The sequence below is a fragment of the Urocitellus parryii genome, chromosome 6 (genome assembly GCF_045843805.1).
Source record: "Urocitellus parryii isolate mUroPar1 chromosome 6, mUroPar1.hap1, whole genome shotgun sequence".
Classification (NCBI taxonomy): domain Eukaryota; kingdom Metazoa; phylum Chordata; class Mammalia; order Rodentia; family Sciuridae; genus Urocitellus; species Urocitellus parryii.
This window is the reverse complement of record NC_135536.1, coordinates 164,662,846-164,682,821: the sequence shown is the minus strand read 5'-3', so window position 1 is coordinate 164,682,821 and position 19,976 is coordinate 164,662,846. Positions and strand designations below refer to the sequence as shown.

Sequence of the window (19,976 nt, the reverse complement as noted above, 5' to 3'; positions counted from 1 at the left end):
GTTTTCCCAAAATATAGAAAGCCCTTACACAACTTTAAAGAAAAGAGCAATCAAAAGAAAAAAACATAGACATAAGATAGGAATCATCAGTTTACAAATAGACATACGAAACTGGGTCTCAACCATCAATGGTAGTGAGATACTGTTCTTTATCTAGTCGACTGACTTAAATTTTGAAAATTGATGTTAACCAATGTGATGAATATGCTGGGAAAACAAAAACCCTTATTCTACAGATGGATGCTGTAGAAGGGTATAAATTTCTTGAAGAGTAATTTATAATACCTTAAAATTTAAAGTGTCTTGATTTTGATCAAAGACATTCTACTTTTAGAATTTGACAGTGGAGACACACATTTACAATTACTCAAAGAAAAATGTACATGGCTTACTTGTAGTCATGTAAGACTAGAAACAACCTATCTGAAAGCAGGGAGATGAACTAAATTAATTATGGTAATACCATGAAATAAATGTTCTGCAATCAATACCATAAATAAAGTAAATCTTTACTGACTTCTGGGAAGTGGGGTAGAGACAGGAAGATAAGTTATTTAGAGTCCTCTAAGAAGCAAATCCTAAGGAGCAATACAAAGTATAAGAGATTTGGGGGGGATATGTCTGTGATGGGTCAAAGGGAAAGGGAACAGGGATAGGTAAGTGGAACTTTTAGACTTTTAAGGATTTTATGGATCCAATACCTATATCAGCAGAAGGAAGGAGGATTGGGTAGGAAGGGCCTCAAACTGTAATACTTCTTGGAAAAAGTCTCAGCCAGGCTGATGGGAAGTCCAGGAACCGAAATCACCCATTGGAACAGCCCTATTTTAGTCATGTATGTTTCAGATCTGTTAGCACCATTGTACTCAGTCATTGGCTTGAAGCATCCCAGGGAGCACATGACCTCAACATAAATGCTGTGGCAGTTCCCAGGTGCAGAGCTGACTCTACTTCTCACAGAAGAGTCTTCTATAAGGAGCCTTGAGGGCACATCCCCATGGCTGTCATAAAATCACTTTTGTTGTTACATTATTTGCATTAAACCTTTTCAAAAATATACATCAAACAATTCAAAGAGAAATACTTCTGTAAAACCAATTGAACATCAACCCCAATGCTTTCCTTCCAATTTTAAAAATATAAATTGTCCAAATGTATATGCCAATAACAGGGTCTAGTGGAGTTCTATTTTGAAGGCACTACAATAACAGTGCCAGTCTACAGAGCTCCCCAGATAGATTTGCTATAATTATAAGACTTGTTGGCTTGATCTGTGCAACGATGTCCCAGCTTTGAAACTCAGAAGGCAGTAAATCATTGATTTTTTAATAAAGGAAAATGTAAACAGCAGGTTCCCACATAGAAGAGTGGTACCTTATTTCCAAAGCAAAATTGAAACAAATACACTTCAATAATTAGCAATTCCACCTTGTTGGCTCTTTCAATTAGTAATTCAGAATGTGAAGGGATGGAAAAAGGAGACTTACAGCAGAGGGAAAGTTGGCAAAAGATTCAGGATAATGACTTTTCCCCTTAACTATATACACTAACATAAAGATGTGGAAAATACTATAAATGAACTTGGAGTATTAAGCACAGATGATTCCCAGATGTATTTGCATACTTTATCTGAGAAGCGAAGCAGAATAGAATATTTGTTTGACAGGTTTCTTCATGAGATAGTGAGTGTTCTCAGCTAAAACATTTCATTTGTGGCCGTTCTTGAGTAAATGCTGAATTCTTCTGTTCACTGTATTTCCTAGGCTAAGCCTGAGTTTTGCCAGATGTGTAGTGAATAAACCGATTCTGATGAGAAACCTGCAACTGTAAGACCACCAAAAATGGATGATCTGTGCCTAGTGTTAAGTGGGACCCATTCCATTTATAGTATCATAGGAACTTAGGGCCTTTTAATATGACAACTAAGCACAACTGTGTTCACTACGGTCATAAATGCATTTTAATTCTGCATGTGCTATGTTTAGTTGTTTTAAATCAGTAACTGCTTTGCAATTTCTCTTCAGTTATGCTCTACTAATTCTGTCTATGCCTGAACACCAAAAATGTTGACTATTTCTACCTTGCAGCTGCTCAGGAGCCTCAAGAAACAGACATCCTTCTAAAGAAACATTATACACCCACTGTCAGGTCAGGCCAGACCATTGCAGGTTATCTAGCTGAACAGTTAAATTACTTATAGGGTTTTTGTTTTTTACCCAGGTATCAGGACACACCAAGGAGCACTGAACATGACAGACATCCCAGGAAATATACCAAGCCCTGGAGCTTTTCTTTCCCTACAAAACTTGTGTCCAAGGGAAACCCCCTAAAACAACCATGGCATTAACATAAGATGATCTAACCTTTCACCTCTGTTTCTATTGTTGGTTTTTGCTGGATTGTATGTTTGTTCTGATAGCTATTATAGTTCTTTGAGAACAACCCTGGGATGAACTCCAAACTAATAATGAAATTTCTGATCACCACCTCCTGGCAGAGGGAAGAAAAAGTAGAACCCCATCCAGAGACCCAGCCAACAATCTTAAAAGGTTCATGGCACTGCAAAGCAGAATTTGAGAAAAAATATCCTTCTTGCTGATGTTTACTCGCCAAGTATCAGTTAGGAATGACTAAGGCTGCACTAGCCAATATAGTAGCCTTTCGTTGCATGTGGCTCGTTAACTTTATTTACGTGAATTTTTCTGTTTTAAATCAATGTTAACAAAAATGAAAAGCACATAGGCAGCATCTTGAAATTGGACATATTCATGAAGGCTTGCACACTAGCAAAGCATCAATGTCTTGCTATTTTATTGTGTCTTGTTTTGTGTTAAAAAACAGAATGAGAATCCTAAGAGCCCTGTGTTGTTTTACTAAGATGAGCTCAGTAGAAAAGATGTGTAAACTTAGAACCCAGAATATCCTACCACTGGTGGATCTATCACAAATCACCATTCAAATATCAAAGCAAAAGAAAGTTCAAGCTTTTATGCCAACATAGAATGTTGTGACTTGAAAGCCCTCTTCTGACCTAAAAGGTTGTTCTCCCAGTCTCTAAGAATCAACATAAAATTGACAGAAAGCAAGCTTAGAGAGCTAAGATGAAATCAACCCTGGATGATTCATTATATCTATTATCAGAGAGGCTGCTGTCACCCCAGAATGACATAATGACATTGGTTGTTTTCATCTCCACTCCCTGAGAAATGTCTTCACAGAAATCATCCAAGTGCTATGAAGCCCCAATATATCAAATGTACCCAGAAACACAACTCACTGGACTCTAAAAATTAATATTATTATTAGAATACCTGTGACAAACGGTTTATGCTATTTTTTAAATTAAAGGTTTGACTTATAATTTGTATGTAAAGATGCATTTAACTAATATGGGCAGGTATAAAATATTTTTCTGAATCAATCCTTTTCTGAACAGTTTTCTCAATTAAATTCTGAAAAGTTTTGTCAGAATTTCCTCTTTTGTAGTCAAACCTTTGCAAACCTTTCTTTTTGTAGTCAAACCTGGCAATTTATAGCAGAACCCAACTCCCAGAAATATGGATTTTGATTTGCTTGTACATTTGAACAAGTTCAGTTCAACATTTATGGACCAATTCACATATCTAGATGCTATTTCCTAATTTCTGCAGGCACAGCAGATAGCCTTTTGGAAATCTTGTGGGAGAGTTAGTATTTGGCCAAATAAACAAGTTAGTTGGCTTTCTCACTCAAGAGAAACTCCTCAAAAGGACAAACACCTAAATATACATCCCTCTGCCATAACCTACACTGATTTCAGCTGTCACTGGTTGAGTCTAACATGCTTTCCCTCAGTCTGCCATCGATCACACCCCAGCACACCTGGAAGCCATTAGCAATTATTAGATTGTAATTCAGCATCCCTATTTCTATCTATAGGTATGATGATCCTCATCTGATGACATTGAGCTCTTTGACATTGAACCTTCCCCCACCACCACCAGTCCCCTCAATCAAATATTTAACTTGACCCAATCTAATCTATTGGGATGTTTTTGTGGTTGTTTTTGTTTTGTTTTGTTTTGTTTTTTGGAGGGATGGGGGATTGAACCCAGGGGTGTTTAATCATTGAACCACATCTTCAACCCTTTTCACTTGTTTTTATTTTGAGGCAGGGTCTTGCTAAGTTGTGTAGGGTCTCAATATGTTGCTGAGGCCTGTCTCCAACTTGTGATCCTCCTGTTTCAGCCTCCCGAGTTGCTGGGATTACAGGCATGTGCCACTGTGCCCAGCTCTATTGCATTCTTAGAAGGAAACTGGAGTGAAATCTTCAGAAAAGAGAAAAATCTCCTAGAATATCAAGAGTATACAGTATATGAAGATATCACTGTACCTGTACTTATTCAGCAAAAAGTTTTCCAGCTCTTCAGCACTATCATCTTATTTCCTCCAGATATCCAGTGCTAGCTAAATGCTAAGATTTTGTTTTCGCCAGTCTTTTTGAAAAGCAAAGCGGAGTTAGTAGTCCTCATAAACAGAATTTTGTTCTTCAGCCCCACAAAACAGAACACAGTAAGCTTTTTACAAATTCATAGTTTGGGTCACTAGTGAATCCAAGTTAGGCTTTGGAATGACAATTGCCACTGTACAATTTAATGTGAAATTGTTTTTACATGATTATTCATGCCCTTAGGCTGGAAATGTACTTATCAGTTTTATTCTAAGCATGCCTGTATTCCTGGAGGCATCCAAATGCATGCATGCATGAAAATATAGATGAAAAGAAGAATGGGAATGTAATTAGGTTTTGTAATTAGACAACCAAGACATCTCATTTGCTGCTCTCTTTTAATGGCTTTAAAAGCTATTTTTAAAAATCCCTTCATTGAACTTGTAGTTACCTCAATTTGGTGACACAACTTTTGAAAAAATAATCAACTTGATGTATGTAACCCTGGCAACCTAGAAATATGATTCATTTTTATGTCTATCAATCTATGTCTTAGATACACTAAGGTCAGCTTTGCTAGCAGCAATGGTACAGTAATCATCTATGTTCCAATCTGTCTCACTTCTTCAAGGAGATGTTTATTCTCCCTGCTGTCTACATGGGGTTGATTGGGGGGGGGGGGCGTTATATACACTGGAAAGTCAGGAGCCAGAGAAATGAAATGCCTTTCAAAGCTTTCTTAGCAAGTGACTCATAGGATGAAAGACAAATTGAAACACCCCAATATTGATAATATTGCTGTGTTGATGTTACTTTCTTTTACAGCTTCTATGAATTAAATATGGGGAAACCAAGAACAGACCATAGGCTACTTTTGGCTACGCAGTCACTGCTTAGAGGAAGAAAAAAGACCCATATCCATTGCTAATTATTGCTATTGCTGCTGCTGTTTTTCCTGAAAAGGGGGAACATGGGTTCTATTTTCTACCTTTATCTGGTTAAGGATATTTAAAAACAAAACAATACAGATATTTTAAGTTGAAGCAGATACTTCCTCTTGTAGCACTAAATAAGAATGGCTTAAATATGAACTAACACCCTGTTTTTCTTTCTTTGGAGTTTCACTGGTGTGTGAGTAAGTGAATATACTGTGCTTTCCCCCTGGACACTCAGAATCCACAGGCCTTCTGACCCATTCCATCATGTCTGAACTACAAACTAGTTTGAGCATCATTTTTGTTCATTTCCTCCTATCTGCCCGCTTAGGGCAGCGGCAGCCCTCTGCATTGCACCCTCTTGGACAATGCATTGTAATCTCTCTCTTTCAAATTCCTTTTTCACGTAGTCATTTCTCATATTCTGTTGGAAACCCAAGAAAAATTCATTCCACACTGTCATCCCTTTGTCCTAACCAGAACAACTCGATCGGGTCGAAGAAGGCATGAACCATATCAACCAAGACATGAAGGAGGCCGAGAAAAATTTAAAAGATTTAGGGAAATGCTGTGGCCTTTTCATATGTCCTTGTAACAAGTAGGTACTGGGTACCAGCTCTAATCTGTGGCGTCCAGTTTTCTTTCTTTCTTTTTCTTTTTTTTATTTTTCTTTTTTAATGTCAAAGTGAATGTCTGAAGTTTTGTCTTTTTTTTCTTTGTCCTTTTCCATCTGCTTCATTCTGTGGGGATAAAATACTTGTGTTTAATCAGAACAACTGGAACGCATTGAGGAAGGGATGGACCAAATCAATAAGGACATGAAAGAAGCAGAAAAGAATTTGACGGACCTAGGAAAATTCTGCGGGCTTTGTGTGTGTCCCTGTAACAAGTAGGTGCTGCCTGCCTGCCTGAAGCTTTGGTTTTCCAAGGCCCCATCTCCAAGCCTTGACAAGCTCATTCCTGCAGGCGCATAGGCAGGATGAGCATGTGGCATGCAGAACAGATCAATACCGTCTCCAATGCATTCATCTCATAGCATAGATGATATTAGTGGGAGTTACTGTTGATGCATTAAAAATCAGGCATACTACAGTGAAAGCCTCACTGTCAGCAACTTTTATTGATGAACGTTTCAACATTTTCCAGAAAGTGTACTTTGAGACGCAGGCACCCCGTGATCTTTGTTTTCTCCAACCCCAAGAACCAAAATTGCGGATTTAGAATAGAGAATGGGTAAGTTTGGAAGATAAGAAACACGTGTCAAAGTTTGATTTTTCAAAAGTAATAGAGGCAGGTAATTTGGCCCAAGGAAGCACTCTGCAAGTTAGATTATGTCAGAGATTTTTCCCTTTCCATTGCCCACCTGTTACCAAATTTGGTCCTGAGACCCACCTTGTGTAGAGGTAGCGAGCTGTCCAGCGTGAAGTGCCCAATCCTTGCCCAAATTGGAACCATCCCTCTCAAATTCTTCCCCTTGGAAGAGCAACCCGTACACTGGCTGAAATGTTGAAATGTGTAGATTTTGCATGCACGATATCACAAAATTTTCAACTGTTCTTAAGGTTCTGCAACGCTTTTTTTGGAATGTAGCAGAAATGTGACATGTGGTTATAAGGTTTGCAACAGAAAGAACCTGAAACCAGGGTTCTGGAAGATAGTCTCATTTGACTAGCAGTGAAAGCAAAAAAAATGCATGAGTGGATTGTCCAACATGCATTTGGAAAATTAAACTCATTACCTGATCTCCCTCACCCCTCCCTCTTTTCCTTTTAAAAGAAGCTTTTTCTCCTAAAAGCTCTCCTAGCCCTAGCTTTTAGAATAGAAATTGATGTCGTTTCTAGCAGATTATATGACTATTCACTTTTTTAAACTTTGAGGCTGATTTAAAATATCCCACTTCCTGTTTAGGAGGGGGAGGGGCTCAATTTACCAATAAATAAAAAGCATGTTTTTGAAAGAATCATCTACAGTGAAGTCTGATTAACTGGAATCTAACTAACTGGAATTCTCAACTATATACTTCCTTCTCCCTTTTATTTTTAGCAAAATAATAATAATAATAATAATAATATCCCAAATTAAAAATACCCTGAGACAATCTATGTAATTTGCATTGTCTCAAGTCTCCATTCTCTTACAGTCTTCATATTTTAAAAAAAAGGAAGAATATAAGATGAAAGGCCATCAAACACAACAGTAACATTGGAAAAATTTGATTATGAGCACTACTCAAAGATGCCCAGGCAGAAAATTGGCTCAGGGGTCTAACAAAATTGCCCTTGAAATTGCCCTTGAAACAAAATTTCTTCTTCAGTCCATTGTTCATTAAGAAAGTCGTAAAATTTACCAAAATGACTCACTAGCAAGCATTCCAGTTAGTCAAGATTTGATTGTATATCCTTTCCAGTGGCAACTGGCCCCCACGTGAGATTTCCTTCCATTTTTTGTGGTGAATTCCAACAGATTCATTTTCGCCCTTCATCAACTATGTGTGAAGAAAGGGTGGAGGCAGGGCTCCCTGGGATGGATTCTAAGGTTCCAATGAAACACCACCCCTACGATTCCACATAAAAGTGGTCGCTAATTCCTTAATGCACAAGAGACCCTAACTGAGCTTCAAAGCTTGACCGAAGTGTTCCCTATTGCGTGTAAATAATGCTTTAAAAACCATGTGTCACAATGCAGTGGCTGGTGGTGCCCTGGACTATTTGAGGGCTTTGCCCTGTCTCAGCATGTTTCGAAGGACTATGGTAGATGTACGGCAGTGATGTGAGTCTATGTGCAGAGTTGTGGGTGCAGTGGTTTGCCTTCTTCTGGAAACGCATACTTCCCCCTCCTTTGACTTTGCCAAAGATGGTATACCAGATATTTTACATAGCAGAAAACATCAGAAAGTCCATAAAACTTCCTTTATTCCAAGGAAGGAGGAGATGGGGAGATGTGGGGATAAAGCCAGACTCTAAACTCTACAAAAATTACTTTGGGGATCTTGTCCCCTTGAGCAAGCCCATGGCCCCTTGGTGCGCTAATGTCTGACTGACTACTCAGAGGGCCACAATATTATACACTAAATTGCGGGGAGTTGCTGAAATTCCACTGGTGCATTTTCCCAATTGTCACCAGGGTTGCTTGGTCTGCAATCTGCAAGGATTAGAGCTAGTTTTAATAACTGGCTCTGGTCCTCTAGTAAAAGGGGAAGAAAAAAAAAGTTAAATTCTGCTGTTTTGTAACTTAAAAAAAAAATTATGAAAATGGTACCAAAGGATGTCTTTTGTTTCTGGACTAAAAACATATGGTTTCTACTATGCAAAGAACCTAAAAACATCTTTGATCGCCTTAAATTACAACACACCCACCAAAATGTGCTGCACATGTTTCTATTGGGCACAATAGGTATGCCTGGATTTTAAGTTTTTCTCCAAGGCAGCTCAGTGAAATACAGCCATGGAGACCACACTGATTCCAAACCACTCTCCCTCCGTCACAACCCCAGGATAGTTGGAAGTAGGAGTTTGTAAGCATTCTCCGCCCTGCCCTTCAGCCCATCAAAGAAGCTACTGAACTGCGTTTCAAATCCTCACGAAGGCTATTACTGTCCTGCTAGTGCCTTTTTCGGGAATGGTCAACTTCGGGAGTAGTTTGGCTTAAATGAGAATGCTTCACTTTCCACTCATGCCTGTAGCTGGTGCATGAAGAAGAGATAAGATGGGTTTCCCTTTTTGGTGCTAGGTGGCTTGTTCTCTCTTCTATTTTCCTGCATTCATTTCACTATGCTTCTTTTACTTTTTGTCTCTGTGGACAAAGGTTTGTACATCAACTCTGGATGTATGGTGACTGTTTGGAAGTACCGATATATTATCTATTCAAATCACTCTAGAAGCTCCTCAAAGACCATCACCCTTGGCCAACCACCAATCCTTTATGTCCTTCATGAAGCACTGGAAACGTTAGTTCCACATATGTGTTAGGGAAAACATATTAACAGGGATCTTTGCATGATGGTGTGTAAAAACTTGGTCAAGTATGTTTTTCTTGATGACACTGTGTTGCTGTGGTGTGATGTACACACCCTACTTGGCAGTCTTGTTTTGTGTCTGTCTGCCAGTATGTTCTTTCTGTGTTTTGTGTCTCAAAATATAACCATGTCACTGAAATAAAACTGAATGTTCTCCGGCTACCTCAATCTTTATCTTAAATCCAATTAAACCACAAAACAAACCAAAGATTGCAGTCTTGACCATTGCAATCGACTCAATTGAAAATGAATGATGAGTAGTGGAGGCATGGTGGTGGCCAACTGTTTGGGTCCGGATTATGATATATCGGTATTCTCTAATGCCTCAACTTAAAACTCATTTGCTTGGTTCGGTTCTTCGCTTGAAGAGGTGATGATTGCCATGAGCTTGCTCCACCCTGTGCCTTGTCACTCACCCTCTTTTTTGCATAGGCTTAAATCAAGTGATGCTTACAAAAAAGCCTGGGGCAATAATCAGGATGGAGTGGTGGCCAGCCAGCCTGCTCGTGTGGTGGATGAACGGGAGCAAATGGCCATCAGTGGTGGCTTCATCCGCAGGTGAGCTTCATGCATTCCACACTTCAGCGGTTACCTATTATTAAATAACTAACCACCCCAACACTGAGTGAATCTTGAAACAACAACCATTGTTTTACTCATGAGTCTATATGTTGGCCAGAAGTCTCTTCCACAAGCCTCTCCTGGGCTTACTCATCCTGCTTCCTGCAACTAAGATGCAAGAGGATGATCCAAGAGGGTCTCACTCAATTGTGTGGTAGTTGGCTGCAGCTGTCAGTGGTATACTTCTGTCCTCCTTACATGGTCTTCCAGAAGAATAATCAAGGTTTCTTTATGGTGATAGCAGCATAGCAAGGTGGCAAGCTCTAATGAACAAGCACTTAGCAAGCCTTGACTTGTGCCATATTTGCCTAAGCTTCATTAGATAAAGCAAATCACATGACCACATGCATTATATCAGTGTGGCAGTTGACAGGCATCTCATTCCATGGGTTTAGATGAACAAAGCTTACAGAGAGGTTTAGGCAGGATTAATAACAATAAATGGTGAAGCACTCATGGACTAGAAATAACAAGAAGCTATTACCACCTAAAGTGACAGGAAAGGGAGCTGGTATCAGAACCCAACAATAGTTATGACTGTGACAAGGGGCTACGGGTAGAGAAATGCAGCCACAGCCAAATCTAGCAGGGAATGCAGAAAGGAAACAAATGTCACAATACTTCACTCCTCTTGCCTTCCTTACTCTCCCAGGCCATTAGCCAAACCCCTTGGAAGCCAGAGGGTAAGAGAAGCTGGGTGATATAGTCATGGAGGTCAGTGTCTCAGAACATAGAGCAAGGAAAAGTCAAAGCATAGATTTGGGGTGAACATTTCTTTTGAGGAAAAAATAAATGCCTCTTTTAAAAACCTCCAATTACACAGTTCAGCCAGTTCAGAATTCAGATAGCTCTTAGGATACCAGAAAACAGAATAACAACTAAATATTTCCTATTAAAAGAAAAAGCATGTTTTTTTTATAGACTACTATACCAGGGCTCAGTCAGGGGTAGGGCAATTGTTTCCACAACTACCTCTTCTCAGGCCATCATAACTGTTGTTGGTCACGTAGTACCCCTGTGATTCAAATGATGGGTCGATGTCACTGACATATAAGGTCTTGGTAATGCACCTGTAGGTTCACAGATGAGAATTCTCTTTCTACCTCTATCTGCTCCTAGGGAAACCAGACCAATGGGTTCTCAATGCAATAGCTACATATTAGACTCAACTGGGGGGAGTTTTAAAAAATAAAGCAATGTCTATGTCCAGCCCACACCAGTTGATTCAGAATCTTGACCAACAACACAAGCATCTGTGGTTTTAAAGCTCCTCAGGTGATTCAAATATTCAACAAGAGCTGTCAACCATTGAACTAGAATATGTAGTAGTTATTGGTGGTCATTTATTTAATTAAGGTTTTTCCCTGTAAGAAAAAATATCTAGGAATTTCTCCCTTAATATTTGAATTTTCTCTGGCCTGGACTACCTGAAAAATCATAATGGGTCAGACTACATTGGGTGTTACCCAAGGGGGAGGGATTTTAATTTCTCTGAACATTTTTTATCCCTTGGGGAAAATCTAGAGTAGTGCTTACTGTGTGCAATAAAAACTTGTTATTTGAAATAAAGTATTTTCTTAGCCTTCACATTGGAATGTGGAAAAAATGGTAAGGTGCTTTGTAAGCCAACTCTTTCCTCTCCACATCTACCCCCATTCAAACTAAAACCATATTTTATCACAGTTTTCTGCTCTGAAATCACCCATTCACAATACCCATAATAAAAACCCATGGCATTAAAATATGAGCAAATAAAAATCATCTTCAATAAAGAGTTCCCGTTTCAGGATTAAAGGGCAGACTGTAATTATCACTACTCTTCCCACTGATAATTGGTTCCAAGTGGGAAAAGAGGTGAGAGACTCACTAACTTAGCATAATAAGTATTTTCTTTTGTTCTCAATTTGAATCCTGGAGATTTGGGTTCAAAAAGAAAACACAGTTTCTATTTAGTTCCACCTTCCTTCTCTGAACTAGAGACCCTCTATCTAAAATGATTTTATCTTAAAGAATAAAAATGTGTAGAAATCCTATATATGAAAGGAGAAATGATAGGCTGGTGTAAGTCAAAAAGTAGATGAATCTATTTTTTATACTTTCTTTAAAAATTCAAGGGTTCAAAATGCAATTTTTGTATGTTTGGGTTTTTTGTTTTGTTTTGTTTTTTAGCAATGCTGGGGATTGAAGCCAGAACCTCACTCATGCTAGCAAAGGACTCTACCACTGAGCTATATCCCCAGCTCAAAACACAATTTTAAAAGTTATTTTCGAATGTACAAAAGCTAACCGTGTTCTTATATTGGATAGAGGTTTAAGATAGAGAACATGGATGCTTTCGAGGTCCACAGACTTTCCCTAAGCATTGAATCTAATATTCAAGGTTTTTCCCACACTCTGTCTTCTAAAACTTGCTCTGTGGCTCCTAGGGTAACAAATGATGCCCGAGAAAATGAAATGGATGAAAACCTGGAGCAGGTGAGCGGCATCATTGGAAACCTCCGTCACATGGCCCTGGACATGGGCAATGAGATCGATACGCAGAATCGCCAGATCGACAGGATCATGGAGAAGGTAAGCATGCTGCAGTCTACAAGTTGTTTCTGCTTGTCATTTCTGAAACAACCAACAGGAAGTGTGACGGGCACAAGACCCTCACTCTCTGACATTGGATTCAGGCATATTAATTGCTGGAAATTGTGCTTTTAATTTTCTAAGACAAACAAACAAACAAAAATCCACAGGATTCAGCAACAGAACTTGAGTGAAGATTAGAATATAGATTTGAGAGTGGAGTGCTGAGGATCAAACCCAGGGCCTTGTGCATTCTAGGCAAGCACTCTAGGCAAGGATTGGGAAATATTTCAGAAAAAAAGTTGTATTTGCATTGAATCTTAAAGGATGGTTAAGAGTTGGCAAGTGGAGATGGTGAAGAACTAGAATCAGGAAATGGGGCAAAGAATAGTTTAGCCCGAAGGTAAGTATGAGCTTTTGTTTTGATAAATACCAAAGGTTTTTTGGTATATAATTTAAGAGGACCTAGGTTTCATTTCCAACCTAACACTTCATAGCCCAAAATTTCAAAATAAGAGGAACTTACATGATGAAATTGAGTTCACTCCAGGATACCAGACTTGTCTCTAGGACCCCCTTAGCATTGACAGGAACCCTAGGAAAGACAGAAGAGAGTAGAATGGGAAGGGATGGGCTTGGGCACAAAAAAATCAGAAAAGAATACTGGGAAGTTTCTATAAAGACATTTAGGGCACCAAAAATCTGATATTCTATACCATACAGTTCTGATATCATTTCTGTTTCCTTGTAGTCAACCCCTTCCCCAATCAGTAAGGTGTTGAATATTGATTATTATCTCTTAAAGGTCCAAATACCAAATGGAGGAAGAAACATGTTATAATAATAATAATAGTAATTGTTTCACTAATCTTATGCATATATATTTTCTGTAAGATATTGAAGTAGTCTAAGATCCTGAATTTTTTTATAACAATTAATTCCTCTTCTGTGAGCAGAGGAGGATACTTTTGTGATCATTTGAGTCACAAGACTTACCTAGTAGTTTCTTGATACCCAAACAGCCTCCAGCAACTTGAAAAAGAAACAAATAGACATACAGAGATTGTGTTGCCCTATTGTCTTGTATGTGCCCCATATTGAGAATCTCTAGTTGCATACTATTTTGCCTAATCGATATAGAGCTACACAGAAGTCACAGTTGGTTGGCAGAATGCTGTGCTTTACTTACTTTTGCAAGTTATAGCATGCACATTATCATTGTTAAGAAGCTTTTGATGTGATAAAGCTTTTAAAGCTGTGCAAGTCAATAGATTTTAGAAAAACATTGAGAGTTTCTACACGACCTGATCCAAGCCATTATGGTCCAGAAAAATGAACTTAGAAATAATTGCTGAACTGCTTTCCAACAAGAAAATGATTGAGAAAACAGGAAGCATTCATTTTCTAGTAATGGACCCAATTTACTCAGATGCAAGAAGATAATGCATCAAAGTCAATTAGGTTCCTAAAGGAGAGGTTTTACCAATGGTGAGGTCAAACTCTCATTGATAGAGTTGGTCTTGGAGCAAGAGAAAGCATTTCTTCCTGGAAAGGCAAGTGGCATCTTGATTCTGCCACTCTGCATTTCTATTTCTCATCTTTAGGGAGAACCTTTTATTCTAGGTCCAGTATACTCCACAGAGACATATGTAGCCATAAAGTTTAGTCAAAAACCAGGAAAGTGGATGGGAAATAGCTGGTCCAGTGGGAATCATTCCTTGAGTGCTGAATCATTTAAAAAATGGGGGAGGAGTCTAGCTGCTTTTGATTAGTTAGTTTATTCCAGTCAATACTGTAAATAGCACCAACCCCCTACTTTTTTTTTCAAACTCAAAATCTGGGCATGATTGAGATAGAGCCCATTTCAACCCAGCATTGCCCCAAATGATCATGTTACTGAGCTGCACAATTACTAACAGACTGGTCTTCTCCTGGAAATTCTCTCTCTCTCTCCCACCCTCTCCCCCCACCCCCCATCTTCTTTTTGACACAATTGTACATATAAGGAATTTCATGTCAATCCCCATTCAGCCTCTCCTTCCTTCTCTCTTCCCTCTCCCTTTTCTCTCCTCTACTATTCTTCCTTTCACTCCTTTATTTATTTTGGATTGGTACCTTCTACATGTACACAAAGGAGATACTCCCTTTGGTACATCTATTCATGTATATAACATGATTTTGTGAGGCTCATTCCATATTTTTTTCCTTTTCCCTTCCTTCCTCCCTCCCTCCCTCTCATTCGTCTACTTCTGCTCCGCTGATCTTCCTTATGTATTTATAACATCTGATCCCCTCTGCAATCACCTTCTTTTCCTTATTTTGCTTTAGCTTCCACACATGAAAGGAAACATTAGATTCTGACTCTTAATAACAGAAAACAGTGTGCAAAGGTCTCCTGCATCTCTGATATTTTATTAATATCACAAAGTGAGGGGTCAGCAAAATCTTGTGATGTTGCACACATCTTCTCTCTTAACTCTAGTGACCATGTTTACCCACCTGTATTCATCATGGTCTATGATCTTCTGTCATCATTTGAATTGATAGTGACGTTTTGGGAGTCCAAAACAATTGAGATTTTCAAAACATGTAAAATCCTTGTTTTCTGCTCAAGAGCACTTATATATATTCTTCTAAGGTCAAAAACATACAGTTCTTTCAGAAAAAAAAATGGAGGCAAGTGTATATCAGATGTTTTGGGAAAGGTTGCTAAGGAAATAACAGTGATATTCAAATTGCAATTTAAAGTTGTCAGTGATAGAAGTCACATTGAGAAGCATCGAAGCTGATTTTTTAGCAGTCCTCAAATTCTTCCATTAGTGAGGAAAAGCAGCACTTAAAAACTAAGACTTTAGATCCCAACAGCATTCACCAGCTCTGTGACCTGGTTGCCTCATCTAAAACATAACAGTTCAGTCCAGGCATGGTGGGGCATACTCGCAATCCCAGCTGCTCTGGAGACTGAGGCAGGAGTATTTTGCAAGTTCAAAACCAGCCTCAGCAATTTAGCGAGGGCCTCAGCAATTTAGCGAGACCCTGTGTCTAAATAAAAATACAAAAGGGGATGTGGCTCAGTGGTTAAGTGCTCCTGGGTTCAATCCCTGGTGGTGGTGGTAGTAGTAGTAGTAGTAGTAGTAGTAGTAGTAATAATAATAATAATAATAATAATAAACAGTTCATACTTATACACAGAATGAGTAGCTATATGGAATGAGTAGCATCCAGTTTGAGAAGTTTGGGCCTAAAAGCTACCTGACATAGTCTGAAGTTGAGGAGATTCCCAGTGTTCAGATGTGGGCTGAGCAGCTCCTTAAACTACTTACTGGCTCTCTGGTGATCATTTCTGTTTTCTCATAAGGGCAAATCATGTAGCATATGTTGGGGATGTCAGCAAGTTTAGGATTCTCTAAATAGAAATGTGAAAACTCTGGAATGGGTTAGCCTCCATAAATAAAGTCCTCAAGCATATAAATAGAATGAACAGAGGCATTCTCCAAATACCAGGAAGACATCTAAAAGGAGATTCAGGACATTTTTCTTCCTAAAAGGCACTACTTTTTTATATTTTATGTAATAAAACCATGGTACCTTTTATGTTGGGTATTAGATGGGTAGGAATTTAATATGCTTCAGAAAGGATTTAGGTGGAAATCACAAATGCCCACTGAACAAAGGTCAATTCCAGCTCCTTGCCCATCTTTAAGGATCTCCAAAGAGTAGCCTTATGCTCCCTGCAAACATCCCCTGTGCCACTTTGTGAAGGCTTATCACTGCATTCTTATGCAAGAGGTTCTAGAATGTTTGACTTCAGAAATGTCATCTGTTTTTAAATGGATTATTTTTCTTGTTTGAGTTTGTCTCAGAGTTCAGCCTGGAAACAGTCAGCATAATTTAATCTTCAGGAACATTTCACATTGGTCTGAGCTAGTAATTTTCCTTTGCACTGAAGTATCATTATTGCTGATATTATATATAGCTGGAGAGGGAGGATTTAAGAATGAAATAAAATTGGAGGAATTTTCAATTTTCCAAATGAAGAATTATCTAGAAATAAGTTCAACTTTGCAAATTTCTATTTGAACTTTTTTTTTCCAATTGTGGGGCTTGAACCCAGAGATGCTCTACCATTAAGCTACATTCTCAACCCTTTTATTTTTAAATTTTGAGACAGGGTCTTACTAAGTTACTAAGGCTGGTCTCTGTCTTGTGATCCTCCTGTCTCAGTCCACCCCCCGTCCCCACGTCACTGGGATTATAGGTGCATACCACTGCACATAGTCTAACAAATTTCTGTTTGAATATGGATGACCCTAATGTCCTAGAAATTCAAAATTCCAACGGAACAAAGAAGACCCAACTCTGTAGAGGCTGAAATGTACCAAACTTGGTAGTAGGTGTAAACTCAGTAATCACTGAGTGATAATAATTAAGAACACAGTTCTGTTTCCCTGCCCTGCCTGGATGCTTTGTGGTCCTCTTTCCAGACTGGAATTACAGACAACACTACCTATCAGGACAGGATATGACAACTAAACAGAATTGTTGTCTCTGCCTCTAATCCATCTTTCTCAGTGATGATGAGAATGATCAATTTTCTGAGGTTTAAGGTGTATTCTGGTAGCATTCCTAGGTTTTATGCTTTCTTTTTGCAGCAAAATGTAACCTAAGCAGTGAAGATATCAACCCAAAGATTAAAGGGAGCAAAAAAATTATAGTAAATATGCCCCCAATAAAGAAAAGCCTATCATGAAAATAAAAAGAACAGTAGAGCAGAGGCAGGGGATCTAGGGGAAGGGAGGAGGGATGGGGAAGGGGGGCAACAGTGGAATGAAATTGACCAACTTATGCTATCTGTATAACATCTGTATAACTATAATGCACCAATAAAAGCAATAAAGAAATAGAATGGGAATGAAAATTCTCTTCTCTCCTCTTCCCCTCCCTCCCACCCCCCCTCTCTTTCTCTCTCTTCCTTTTGACATAATTCTACATACAAGGAATTTGGTGTCAATCCCCCATTCTGCCTCCCCTTCTTTCCTTTCTCCCTCCCCTTTTTCTCAAACTGTTCTTCCTTTCATTCCTTTATTTACTTATTTTGGATTGGTACTTTCTATATGTACACAAAGGAGATACTCCCTTTGGTACATCTATTCATGTATATAACATGATTTTGTGAGGTTCATCCATATTTTTTCCTTTGTGTATATGTAGAAAGTACCAAAGCATCTGATATACACTTGCCTCCATTTTTTCCTTTAAGGTCAAAAACATATTTTGACCTTTGAAGAATATTTACATGTTTTGAAAACCTCATTGTTTTGGACTCCCAAAACTTCACTATCAATTCAATTGATGACAGAATATCAGATCATGATGAATAGAGGTGGGTAAACATGGTCCCCGGGGTTAAGAGAGAAGATGTGTGCAACATCACAAGACTTTCCTGACCCCCACTTTGTGATATTAATGAAATATCAGAAATTGAAGGAAGACCAATAGAGTAGAGGAAGGGGATGTGGGGGAGACCAGTCAATCAACACACTCACATTTGTGAGTCTTCAGAATAGAGTTTGAAAATGATCAAGCATCCCCAAAAGCTGTAGCTTATAGTAACTGCAAGAGAAGATGCATTGAGCATTTATGTTTGCAAAACATTCTTTTTTCCATATTTTTATTGGTGCGTTAGAATTGTACGTAATGGTGGGGTTCATTGTCACATAATTGTACGAATTACAATACAATAATATAATTTGTTTTATTCCCCAGTATTTCCTCCCCCCCTTCCCTGTCCTGGTCTCTTTCCTCTACTGATCTCCTGTTGATTATCATGAGATCCTCCCCCATACACACACACCCCTTTCTTTTCCTTTTTCCTCTCTAGCTTCCATATATAAGAAAAAACATATGACCCTTGACTTTCTCAATTTGTCTTATTTTGCTTAACATAATGGTTTTCAGTTCCATTCATTTTCCTGCAAATGACATAATTTAATTCTTCTTTATGGCTGAGTAAATCTCCATTGTGTATATATACCACATTTTCTTTATCTGTTTATTCCCTGATGGACACCTAGGCTAGTCCCACAGGCAAAATGTTATTCTAAGAACATTACTTACATAGTAATAAATATAGACTTGATTCATCCTCACTGCAAACCTAAGTAGTAGAGTGATATACAGTATGGATTCTGACTTCAGGCTACTTGCATTCTGTTTGTGGTGTCCCCCCCAAGTACTAAGATTTTAGACAAATTGCCTAAATCCTGTCTGCCTGATTTTCTCACTTGGAAAAAGGAGCTAATAATCACACACACCTGGTGGTTGATGTTATCAATATTGAATGAATGGAACAAAGTAGATGCTCATGCTCTCTGGCCGTATTCTTTATTGTCCCCAGAGAGTAGACAAGAAAGCTGAGATTCCGAGATACAATTTGTTCAAACTGACATAGCTAATAAGTGAACCATAACTGTACAGTGGTGGTGATTCAACTCAGTCCAACAGATGGAAGTACCATAGAAGTCATCAACTATCCTTCCAGGATAGAAAGATAAATGACAAAGAATGCTCTCTGGTGGGGAAAACCGTGAAAAAGCAAAATCAAGTTTAAGTGATCATCCAAGTAGAGCCGTAGCAATGGTCCTGGAAACACAGAAGTGAGAGTGGCCAGTTCTGACTGGGTATCTTCTTCACCCAAGAAGCATTTGACCTGGACCCTGAAAGATGAACAAGATGTCAAGGGTTCTGTTTTCTTTCTCTTTTTTTCTAGGCTGATTCCAACAAAACCAGAATCGATGAGGCCAACCAACGTGCAACAAAGATGCTGGGAAGTGGTTAAACGTTCTCAACTGTGCTCTCTTCTGAATGCTGTTGGGCAAGATAGCTCCTTCATGCTTTTCTCATGGTATTACCGAGTAGGTCTTGCACATACACACACACACACACACACACACACACAATCAGTCCACCCCCATCGTAAATGTTGTCCTGTGTCATTTGTCAGCTTTCTGACAATGCCATATGTCTTTTGTTCTCTGAGTCTCTTTCTTTCCAAAGGTTGTACATAGTGGTCATTTAGTGGCTCTAACGCTCTATGTAAGATGTCTTGGGTTTCATTTTCCCTTTTTTTCTCTCCTCAGTGGCGTTTGCTGAATGACAACAATTTAGGAATGCTCAATGTGCTGTTGATTCTTTCAATACACAGTATTGTTCTCGTAAAACTGTGACATTCCACAGAGCTACTGCCACAGTCCTTTCTTTGGGTGTCAGGCTCTGAATCTCTCAAAATGTGCTGTCTTTAGTTCCTCATGGCTCTTATCTGTCTTTATGATTTCATGATTAGACAATGTGGAATTGCATAACAGGCATTGCACTAAAAGTGATGTGATTTATGCATTTATGCATG

General features: G+C 38.7%; 1 protein-coding gene across 5 annotated transcripts in view; it reads left to right on the top strand.

The window, feature by feature from the left end:
* Snap25 (synaptosome associated protein 25) overlaps window positions 1–19,409 on the top strand; it is a 29,887-nt gene extending 10,478 nt beyond the window's left edge. Inside the window, exons 4-7 of one of the 5 annotated variants that reach the window (XM_026385838.1) lie at window positions 6,136–6,253; window positions 9,824–9,937; window positions 12,427–12,571; window positions 19,341–19,409. In XM_026385838.1, the coding sequence (XP_026241623.1) occupies window positions 6,136–6,253; window positions 9,824–9,937; window positions 12,427–12,571; window positions 19,341–19,409 (446 nt within the window). Of the gene's footprint in view, window positions 1–5,844; window positions 5,963–6,135; window positions 6,254–9,811; window positions 9,938–12,426; window positions 12,572–19,340 lie in introns of all 5 variants that reach the window. The other 4 variants (XM_026385836.2, XM_026385837.1, XM_077799974.1 and 1 more) reach the window with 4 other exon arrangements.
* The last annotated feature ends 567 nt before the right edge of the window (window positions 19,410–19,976 follow it).